This window comes from Chrysochloris asiatica, unplaced genomic scaffold (assembly GCF_000296735.1).
Source record: "Chrysochloris asiatica unplaced genomic scaffold, ChrAsi1.0 scaffold00001, whole genome shotgun sequence".
In the NCBI taxonomy this organism is placed as follows: domain Eukaryota; kingdom Metazoa; phylum Chordata; class Mammalia; order Afrosoricida; family Chrysochloridae; genus Chrysochloris; species Chrysochloris asiatica.
The window spans coordinates 41,274,085-41,285,897 of record NW_006408519.1 but is presented as its reverse complement, the minus strand read 5'-3'; the positions used below and the strand labels follow the sequence as shown (position 1 = coordinate 41,285,897).

The 11,813-nt window shown below is 47.7% G+C and overlaps 1 protein-coding gene across 1 annotated transcript in view; it reads right to left on the bottom strand.

The window, feature by feature from the left end:
* The window catches only part of TG (thyroglobulin), a 266,945-nt gene that overhangs the window by 106,203 nt on the left and 148,929 nt on the right, over positions 1–11,813 (bottom strand). The window contains exons 39-41 of the mRNA XM_006830717.1: positions 11,390–11,483; positions 9,192–9,351; positions 5,603–5,805 (exon numbers count right to left, since the gene is read on the bottom strand). Coding sequence (XP_006830780.1) covers positions 5,603–5,805; positions 9,192–9,351; positions 11,390–11,483 — 457 coding nt within the window. The remainder of the gene's footprint in view (positions 1–5,602; positions 5,806–9,191; positions 9,352–11,389; positions 11,484–11,813) is intronic.

Here is an 11,813-nt window from a genome sequence, read left to right as displayed (position 1 = left end):
ATATAAGTTTCGATGGTTTTGCTTCTCTAGAAAACCCAGCCTAAGACACCCAGAAATAGCACTGTAAGATGACATATCCTCGAGAAATAAGAGCAGTGATAAGAACAGATATACGCACACCCGTGTTCCTCACAGTGCTATCTATTCACAATCGCAAAAAGATAGAGACAGCCTAAGTGCCCATCATCAGATTAATGGATAAAGCAAAACAAAACAAAAAAACCAAGGGTTCACACACCCAATGAAATACTACTTTAATGCAACATTCAAGAATAGCAATGAATCTGCAAAACACCTCATAACCTGGATGAAGCTAGCAGACAGTGTGCTGAGTGAATCATGAAAGGACAAATAATGTTTGAGACCACCACTGTAAAATGGAGTGCGGTGGTCCCCTACGATAAGCATTTGACTGCAGATCACAAGGTCTGCAGTTTGAATCCACCAGCTTTCTACTCCCTCAAAGATGTCGTGACTCAGAAACCTTACACAGGGTCGCTCTGTGTCAGAACTGACTCGAGGACACTTAACAACAACCATCATCAGAGTCAAAGTCAAGAAGAGATTTACACAGAGATAGAAACATCCTGTGAAGGCCACCAAGGGTGGGAGGGGAAGACGGGCTAGCTCACTAACTAGCGAGTAGACACATATTTACTTGGGTGAAAGAAAACACAATATACAATCGGGGACGTCAGCACAAAAGGATCAAGCAACGGAGGACACTGGGAGGAACACAAGAGTTAAGGGAAACAAGTAAATACTATTATACACATAACTTGCAATAACAGTAAAAACAATGGCCTACCAGGGGATCCACAGACAGACATTCAATCTGAACAGGGCTGGGAAGGCAATAGGACTCTGCCTAGGATTGTATATAGGCTTGGCAGAGGATACTTCTACACTTGTATTCACCTGAGCTACAAATATATCCATAAATATAGTAGAGCGGATGTGGAGAGAAAAGTTACGTAAACTTCTTAGCCAGAACCAAACTCCTTGAGGGAATGAACTGAGGCACTGAGCCTGGGGTCCCAAGATCACGGTCTCAAGGAACCTCAAGGTCAGTTGGCATACCATAGTCCACAAAGACCATGTTCTGCATCCTACTTTGGTGAGTAGCAACTGGGTCTTAAAAGCCTTTGAAGTGGCCATCTAAAGTGTAACTTGGTCTCTCCCCACCCAGAAAAAAGAAGAGTAAAGAAAATAAAAAACATAGGGAAGCCATTAGTCTAAAGGTCTCATGGACCATGTGAACCCCAACCTACTTGACTCTGGTCCCAGAGGAGTTAGATGGGGCCCGACTATCACTGCTAACTATTCTGAAAGGGACCACAATAGGCGAGCCTGGAGAGTGGGAGAAAATGTGGGACAAAACTCAAAATCATATAAAAGCTCAGACTTACTGGTCAGGCATAGACTGGTGGAACCTCCAAGACTATATAGCCTTTAGACACACTTTAGGCCTGGAACTGAACTCAACTTTCAACCCAACAATTATTGTTGTGAAGTGCCTCAGTGACCCTGTATAGAGTTTCTGGATTTGAACCACCGATCATATGATTCAAACTGACCTTGCAGCCCAGTGCTTCCCCGACAGTGCCACACAAGGCGTATAAGGTGAACATTAACAGTAGGGAGGCATGCACCTTTAGAACAATCAACCAAACAAAAGTATTTTCCCAGAGCTAAAGCTCCAAAGGCAGGAGGGAAGGCAGAATGAAACCAGTAAAGACAGGGGGCAAGTGTAAAGAGAGCTGTTACATGGTAGAAACTGCAATCAATGTTACAAAACAAAATTGTGTATGAATTGTTGAATGGAAAACCAATTTTCCTTGTAAACTTTCACCCAAAACACAATAAAAAAACAAACAAATAAACAAAAACTTAACAACAAAACATAAAAAACAAACCAAAAAACACACTGCCGTTGAGTTGTTTCTGACTCAGTGGCCAGAGTACAACTACCTCCTAGGGTTTCTGAGGTTGTTAAGCAGACAGCCACATCTCTCTCCTATGGAGTGGCTGGTGGCTTCCAACAGTTGACCCTCCAATTAGCAGCTGAGTGCTTAACTAGTGCTAAACAAATATACTATATTAATTACCATCAGTGGAGTATCTCTTGCCTGATGTTTTACTAGGTCTGGCCCCAAAATTTGAAAAAAAAGACTTCAGATTTAATCTAGGGATTAAATTCCCACCTCACATTCTCTTCCCAAACATCAGTGATTAAAGAACACGCTGGAGAACTGCTAATAGCTGAAGTATTTTAGTTTTCTCCCTTCCAAACAATTTCCCAGCATCCTAAAGGCGGCTGGGAGCAATTGTCAAAGCTGCTTCAAAATGACTAAAGCAGATGGGAAGGGTTATTTTTAAATACACTGTCATTTGTTAAAACAGATGAATTTTTCAAATCCCTCAAACACCTAAACCCCCAGAATGCAAATTCTGCAAGCTGAGCTTGTTGGAAGGCAGTTTGGGAGTCTTCTGGGTCCTTGTGGGTGTCTTGTTTCTGAAAAGGCCTTGGAAGAGTCCCTACAGGGTTCATACCAACGCAGAAAGTCTGTGACAAACACTGAGCTCTGTCTCCCAGAGTGACGGTGACAAGTGACATTTTACCCCCACACCTACTTGAGGAAATAGGATTTGGTTTTTTGTGTGTGTGTTTTTTTTTTTCAATTTTTCAGGTGATATCAGTTATGTCCTCAAAATCACACTAGAGTAAACTAGATTCTAATCCCATCTGTGTGACATTATTGTGAGAATAGAGTCACACACAGAGAGACATCCATCAACAATCCAGAGGGACACCAAGAAATGCCCAGGGCTACTGAAGTCAAAAGAGATGAGTCAGATCTTCCCCTGGAGCCTGACCCTGCCCACATCCAGAACTCAGACTTGTAGCCTTGATCATTTGGAGATCATTAATGTCTGCCCCTTAAAGCCACCCACTCTGATATTCTGCTTCGGCAATGCTGGGAGATTAAGACTGTCTGTTTGCCACACCAGGATTTGAAGACTGTTTGTCTCAGATCTCCTGCCATGCAAATGGACTCTCTTCAAATGAGTAGCTTCAAGAAAGCTTGAATCAAAGCACAAGATATACAAGAAGGGGTTGTGGGAGGCGGAGGGGTAGCCTGTGGGCTCCTGGTCCCAGCTCTGAGCACTCCACCCCTTATGTGTTCATTCGGTGTCTGATGTTAATCACTGAACATCTACTACATGACTCGTTGTGAAACAGACTCGGGGCGCCATGAGAAGAAGACACCTGGCACTGGTGATAAATGTTTACTGATGTTCGAAGTCAAGGCTGATGGAGGCCACGTGAGGGGGCTTCAAAAAGCTCATGGAAATATTAACATTTAAAGACGAACTTTCTGAAGTCCTCCTATATAAAGGGGTCCAGTTCTCAGCAAAAAGGTCTAGAAGGCTTCCCTGAAGGAGGAGGAGGGCAGGTAAGAGGAGGATGGGAGAAAAGGGCGCCCTCAGAGGAAGACCCTGTATGAGGCAGACAGGAACACAGACTCTTTATGGATCACCAGAAGCCCCTGCGGCTGAGGGAGGAAGGTGGAGTGGCTGGTGGCACTGCTTCCTGTTGGGAATGGTCACAATGTTGGTCTAGCATCAGTGTGGCCACACAAGGACGCTTCTGCTGCTCCTCTTATGGCCAAATGTGGGGTCACTGGAAAGCTGGACGAACCAGCTGCAGGTACATGGTTGGTCTGAGAGAGATTCATTCAGCCCATGGTGGTGACGTCACTGGTCCCCCATAGTTCTGTGGGAGCACAGTGGCTCTGTGGGATAAGCACTGGACTGTGAACCACAAGGTTGGCAGTTCAAACCCACCGACTACTCTATGGGAGAAAGACGAGGCTTTCTGTTCCCACAAATATGCACAGCCTCAGATGGAGGCAGAGACAATGAAGTGGACAGAAGGAGGGCCTGGGGACTCTGGACTCAAGGATGGAGAAGGGCTGTGTGCTAGCGGCAGGGGGGCAGGTGTGTGGGGTGTACCCTTTGGTTGTTTGATGATGCATGCAGGGGATTGTGATCGTTGCAGTGAAACAAATTACGATAGGATGAATGTAAAGATAATGTTCACCCATGTAAACTAACACATAGTTCACATTAAAAACTTAAAAAAAAAAAAGTTGTATAGCCTCGGAAACCCTATATGGGGTCTCTATATATTGGATCTGATTCAACAGCACTTAACAATAATAGTCTTGGGATCGCTTCCTTGCCCACTCAAATCCCTCCTCCTCCCAGTTCTCAAGTATCAAAACAATTGTGAAGATGGCACAGGACTACTGTGAATGGGGTCTCTGTGAGTCAGAACTGACTCGACAACACATAAAAACCTCCCAGTTCTAAAAGAAATCTCCCTGAAATACTGATCTCAAGTCCACCAGCTTCCCAGGTGTCTCCGAACCCTCCAGTGGTTCCCTACGCACCCGAGACAAATCTCACTCTCTGTAGTAGGACCTGGCACACTTCTGTTCTTCCCAGCCTCAGCATCTCTGCCCATCTGGGATCTTTCCCGCCAGCCACAGCACACAGCTTGAAAATTCCCACGCACAGCCAAGTTCTCCTTCTTTGCCAGATCTCGGCCCATCAGCAAATGCCTACACAGCCTGCAAGATTTGTCCAGACATTTTCTATCTGGGTAGCATTCCTGGACACTCGCTCGGGCCTTCTCTGTGAGCTGTCATAAGACCCTCATTTCAATATTTGTTTGGGTTGCTAATTCCCAATCCCCTACAAAGCTGCATGCGTCCTGAGAACAGAACGGGCATTATCTACGGTGCCACTTCCAGCCTCTTACACAACACCTCTCTCAAACTGGATACTCAATAGAGAAAGAAGCAGACCTGATGCTGTGACCAACTGGGCACTTCTTCCATTACGATTATCATCATCATCAAGTCAACAGCACCATCATCACCTGGCAGGTCCTTCAGAGCATCCGGCAGAATCACAAGTCATGAGTTCTAGTCTGTGCTTTGTGTCAGTTGCCTACATTCAACAGTCAAGGACTAAGTGGACCCATAATGAAACCAAAGAGACCATTGAAATCCAAGAGTCACCCAACACGGTTGACCAAGGAAATGCCATCAGATCTTCTAGAGTAAGGGCCATTGAGGAAACCAGGCAATGTAAGGGCTTAGAAGTCCAAGTTCTAACACAGAGACCATCAAAGGCGCAATACTGGAAGGTAGGTGAGGGCTATCTTTGTTCGGTTTCTGTCCTGTTTAGGGATCTGCCTAATGTAGCTCAGCAGTCTGACCTTTTCCTCCACCAGCAAGTTTCTGACTCTGTTCCATCCCCTTCTTTATATCCATTGATAAGGGACTGATTAAAGGTTCAGAATAAGTCAACCTGAATGAGGAGATCTCGCACCATCTAGAACTGGTGTCACTTTGGATACAAGTGGGAAAGAGTCTAGGGATACTTCAGTGTGCCGGATTCATACACACATGGAAAGATGACCATAGCAGAATCCACATTCAGGACAAAGGATGAGGGAAAACCAAGCAATTCAATGATCTCAAGACGCACTGAGAGCCACTTCCTGGTAGCAGTATCTGCAATGACTCACCATCAGAACAGCCCTCCGGAAGAGTCTGGCTTCCACAGTCTTGGGGGTAACAAGGTGGATACTGGCCACATCAGCTCCGCCTCGGTCTGCTGCCAGGGACACGCGGCGAGGGTCCCCGCCGAACTCTCCGATGTGCGTCTGTACCCAAGTCAACGCGGCCACCTGGTCCATCAGTCCCCAGTTTCCAGTCACCTCGCGGGACCCTTCAAAGAAGAGGAAAGCCTTTGGCATGATTTCTGCAGCCTCAGAATCAGTCATCGCAGTGTGGTCTACACCAGGTGTAGGGGTTCCACTGAGGGCCAGGGCTACTCAGGCTCATGCCTCCACAGGTCAGGACCACTGTGTTTCCAGATCCATTGTGGGGTATTGGGAAGAAAATGGACGTCAGAGCCACACACACACACACACACACCCTGGCTGGAATTCCAGCATTGGCCTTTGGTGGGTAGGAGACCTTGGACATGTCATTTAACTCTTCTGGGTCATGGCTTTCCTATTGGTACATGAGGCACTGTCTCTAGCCAGGATAAGAGTTCAGAACACATGGTCAGTACCACCCCTTGCTTGGCACAACCAATGGGAAGGAGCTAACTCCCTGCCTCATCTCACTCCTGTAGAGAAGAGAGCTTCAGAAACCCTATACAGGGTTGCTATGAGTTACAATCAACTCCATGGCAGTGGGCTTTCTTTATTAAAGAAAGGAACTCTGGTGGCACAGTGGTTCAGCACCAGGTTGTTAGCCAAAAGGTTGGCAGTTCAAACCCACTAGTTACTCCGTGGAAGAAAAACCTGTCAAACACACACTGTAAAGATTTACAGCCATTGAAACCCTATGTGGCAGTTCTACTCTGTCCTCCAGAGTCGCCAAGTGGCAACTGGTACAAAGTAAAGCAAAGAAAAACCATGTGAGGCTAAATGAGCTCCAAGGTTATTGTTGTTGTTAGGTGCCATCGAGTCGGTACCGACCCATAGCGACCGTATGCACAGCAGAATGAAACACTGCCTGATCCTGGGCCAACCTCATTACTGTTGCCATGCTTGAGTCCATCGATGCTGCCACTTGGCCAATCCAATCGGAGATGGCTGGCTGCCATGTGAATGTGGCATTTCTGTTTTCTGCTGTTGTTAGTTCACTGACAGGGTTTAAAGCCCACCCTGCCACTAGGAGCCCTCGTGGAGCAGGGAAGAAGTAAGTGTCGGGCTGTTAACTGGAAGGTTGGCGGTTTGAAACCACTGGTTACTCCACAGGAGAAAGATGAGACAGTCTGCTTCTGTAAAGACTGTTGTTGTTAAGTGCCGTCGAGTCGACTCCAACCCATAGCGACCCTGTATAAGGTTTCTGAGAAGCATCTGGTGAGCTTGAACCACCGACCTTGCAATTCAAACAGCTTTGCAGTCTGGCGCATGAACCCACGGCGCTACATGTGCCTTGGAAAGCCCCTGGGTAGATCCACTCTGTTCTGCAGGGTCTCTATGAGTCAATGACAGTAGGTTTGACTTGGGATTGATGCTGCTGGTGAGCATTTGTAATAAAGAGGTCCTAATGGAGTCCTGGAAGGAGCTTTGGTAGCGTAGTGGTTATGAATCGGGCTGCGAACTGCAAGGTCAACAGTTCGAAACTACCAGCTGTTCCGCAGGAGAAAGATGAGGCTTTCTGCTCCGGTAAAGATTGACAGCCTCGGAAACCCTGTACAGGGTCACTATGAGTCGGAATCGACTCGACAGCATATAACCAACCAACCATGGAGTCCTGGAGTCCTGGTGTGGCACTGTGGGCTAATGCTTCAGACTACAAAGCCATTTTAACTGCAAGATTGGCGGTTCAAGCTCACCAGCTGTTCCTCGGAAACTCTAATCAGGGTCGCTATGGGTCAGAATTGACTTGACGACACTTAACAACAATGCTATGTCCTAGCCTCCTGGCATCTGGGTGCTCTGCTGTGAGGACTAAGTCAGGGAGCCAAGCCAGTCACAGAGCCTGCCTGGTCACTGTGATGGGTGCTGCTCTGAGCCCAGGTAAGGAAGCAATGTGGGTGCAGGTTAGGAATGAGAGAGTTGGATGTGCTGGATCTTCCCTTCTTGTTAGCCTGCCCCAGCCCCAGCCAGAACAGGTTTCCAGAAGTACATGGATTCTCAGCAGGATCAGAGTCCATGCGATGACAACTCCCGGCCCTTAGAACCCAGAGCCAATGGAAAATCGCTGTCCAGTCTAGAGATGGTCTAAGCCAAACATCAGTCCTATCTGGAAAGTCCTGCCTGCTCACAATCCAATGTGTGTGTGTGTGGGGGGGGGGGCCTTCAAATTGCTTCCACGTGTGCTAGAGAAAGAATGGCTGCCTTAATAGACCGCTGTTCATCTCGTGTTGGGAACGAAGAACAACATCCCAAGCAAAGAGATTACTCCCCTTCAAGATGAAAACTTATTTGTGTGTTTGTGTGTAAATCATTCTTCGACTCCCCCCAAAGCTTTCTCAGATCCCCAGTTTCTATCCAATATTCCCAAAGTCCTCATTCTTTAGCAGTGGACCCCATCCCCTCTAAGGAAAATCTGAACTCTGGTCATCATCCTGTTTTTCACATTGGCATCTGTCCTATTCTGTCTGCGTCAACAGTTCATCCACACTGAAATCCCCATCTTGGTCCTCCTGACCTCACTGCCTCAGATGCTCTCCACCAAGCCACCCTGCAGGTCCAACCTTTGGTCTTCTGTTCATCTGTATCACACCTGAGCTCCCCCACATTCTAGTCATTTCCTTCCTTAGCCTTTTTACCTCTAACCACCCATCCATATTAGCATGGAAAACATCTCAGGTTTTAAATAAGATTCTCAGGAACCAGAGAGAGAGCTCGATCCACATCCAAGGTTGTGTCCAGCTCTTCTAAAGCCCTTCCATGAGCGCTGCCCCACTCCACAGTAACCCTGGAAGTGGGATAAAATTATCCCCATTATATGGAAGGGAAGATTGAGGTCACACAGCAGAACAGCAGATCAGACAATTGGATTCTCCAATTCTGAGTTCCATATACCTGCCCTCTGCTACAGCTAACTGGACATGGGCATGCTGACCATGGAGGAATATGTGCAGATGGGGGATAGTTCAACTGGTTCCAGGTTCAAATCTATCCTGGGGATGGGTGGGTCTGGGTCGGCAGAGTCAGGGTGATAAATGGGTTCATAAATGGGTGATAAATGGCTGGGTAAGAGACAGGCTGATCTCCACAAGTGGGGCCAGAATGAAAGAGAAAGTGAGAAACACATCACTAGTCCACTCCTCAGTCCCAGGTCAGCAGAAGAGCTATCATTCATTCCTTAAAACACATGGACCTCTGGTAAACCCTGGGTCCAATTTGCCTAACCATATGAGCTTGACGAAATCACCATGTTCCTAACCTCTTTGTGCCTTAGTTACCACTTGCAGTGAACTTGGGACCACTTCAGGCACATAGGTCAGTCCATGGTCACTATAGTCTCTGTGTCATATCATTGCCGGTGCTCACAAATATGTGCTCAGGAAGAAGGGGCTGAGAACACCCCAAGAGTGAGCCTCGGTTCAGAAAGTCAGCTGTCCCCACCAACACCACAACTCACCAGAACTCAGGAAGCCAAAGATGCCCACTCGGTAGCTGGCGGTGACCACAATGAGGTTACCAACAGCAGCCAGGAAGGAACCGTCGACGGCCAGCTGTCCCTCTCTCTCGGGGTCCTCCACGGTGTTGTGGAAGAAGACTAACACCGAGGCGTTGGGGACCTGTGACATTGGAGAAGTCTGGGGGTTAGAGGTGGGCTCTCTTTCAACCAAAAGGGGTTGGCAGGTCCACCTTTCCCCTGGTAAGCACTGGACACCAACACATGGCTCCTTTTGTCATCTCTGCCCTACAGGCATGCTCAACCCAATTTCACAGGTAAAGAAACGGTCAGAAAAGTAAGGACATTTTGCAATTGTGAGTAGAGCCTGAATCCATCTCAGGATGCCAGGCATTGGTTCTCCATCACTACCCTCAGTTGGTGCCCTGAGTTCTCCAATGAAGAATCCTCTGAGGCCTCAAGGACTTCCTCTAACTGGTCCTTCTGTCATTGAAACTTACCTTGGTAATGCATGCTGTTGTAGCTGGATGCCATCGAGTCAATTCTGACTCCTAGGGACACATGGGACAGAGTATTACCGCCCCGCACAGCTTTTTAGGCTGCCATTTGTATGGAAACAGATTGCCAGTTCTGTGGAGCCACTGGGTGGTTAACTGCTGAGTAAGGTTACCCAGGGCTCCTCTGGAGTCCACTGGCTCAAGAAGAAGTATCCCGCTGAATGCCTGGCACAGGTCCCCCGAGATGATTACTACTCTTCCATGCGCTTTCTGGTTTCCAAGACGCCCAAGTATGGTCCAAGGGTTGGCTATGCTCCTGGTGTGTGCTTGAGTTTCTTGTTGTTCTTCAAATGAAGCAGCTCTCATGCCTCTAGGTGTGATCTAGGTATGATCTAGCCCGCTGACTGTTCTCCAACTCTACTCCTACCCCACTGTCTCCACTCCAACCCCCATGTCTCTCCTGTTAGCCATGTGTTGACTAATTCAGATGTGGTAGGCCCAGTACTGAGCACTTAAGGGATGCACTGCTTAAGCTAACTCTCACATGGACTTTAAGGTGGATGATATTTCTCTGCCCACTTTACAGATAAGGTAACTGAGGCACATAGAACTTGAGTTGCCTTCTCAAGGCTGCCAATGAGGTAGGAGTAAGTGGCAGAAATGACTTTGAGCCAGGACTTAATTCAACATTCCAGGTGCCGTGTGACAGCATGGGGCAGAATCTTAGCTCCACACTTCTATTCAGGCAACCAGTGAGACCTTCCACATTTATGATGTTCTCACTAGGAGCTCCCTCAGACCAGGTTACCAAGATCAAACTTCCAAAAGTACATGCTAGCAGAGACCAGGGACCAGGAAGTGGAGTCATGGCCACACCCACCATCAGATCCATCATTGCTTTCTGGACTAGCCCCACCAGAAACTGATGCTCCCTAAACTCACTAGATCCTATGTCTCTCACATCCTCTGTCTCTTCTTGAACAACAAGAAACTCAAATCCACACCAGGAGCACAGCAAGCTCTTGGTCAGTTAGGAGCGTCCAAACAGAGCACAATCTGATTTAAGGTCAAGTCCTGAGACCTGGCCCTCCAGAGCTCTTAGGGAACTCTCCACAGGAATGTTCTGAGGTTGCCTTTTAGGGGGGTTTCTTTGTATGAAGACCAAGTTTGAATCCAGCTCCACCATCCCTAGCTGCGAGGGAGTGTCTACTTTAGTCTCCCACTCTGTGGCTTCTCCTCAGTTGTCTGTAAGGCACATGCACTGCTCAAATGTCACCTTCTGGTCACCCACCTGACAGAGCCCCACCAGGCCCTTTTTGTTCCTTGCTCAGCTTTCTTTTTCTCCATATCAGCTACTGGTGCTTAGATAGAGTTACTGGTGATGTATGCATGGAAGTTCACAAAGGTAGCAACTTCCTTTTATTCCTAGCTGTGTTGTAACATATACAACAATGCCTGATACACAGTAGGGTCTTTGTAAATGTGTTAGGAGACTAACAGCATTCAAGTCATGTACTGAGGTGGGTAAGGATGGGATAAGGCCTTGGAGGGACCAGGAGAACCTTCTATGCCTGCAGGGTCTTCAGGAAGCTAAGAGCCACTGGGAACAGCTCAGGGGCAGCAGTACTGAACCCAAGTGGATGAGTGAGCCAATGCCGGCAGCAGTGAGCAAACAGAACACAACTCCCAGACCCCAGCACTCACCACGCTCTCAGGGACAAACACGTTGAGATATAAGCAGTCCTCACTGATTCCAGAAGGTGTGGGCATCCTGGCTCCTGGTTGCCAGCAGCTGGCCCTGCAGATATATATCATATAACTTACAAGAGAAATAGCCCAATGGGACACTCCTCCACTGCCAAGGTCAAAACACACAGCCTGGGGTCCTACCAACATGAAACATAGCACCATGCATTTCAACAGTGAAGCAGCTTCAGGGAGGGGAGATGCGAGTGGTGAGTGACAGGGTAGCCCTGTCAGTGGCCAACCCAGGACAAGGGTGCTGATTTGATGGCTCAAGAAAGAGAAGTGGACAATGATGCTACTCAGGACCTGGCCTTGAGGGACTTCCTTCTGTATACCCTTCACTGGATCAGCTTCTGACCTGCTGTGGAGACAGTCTAGTAGA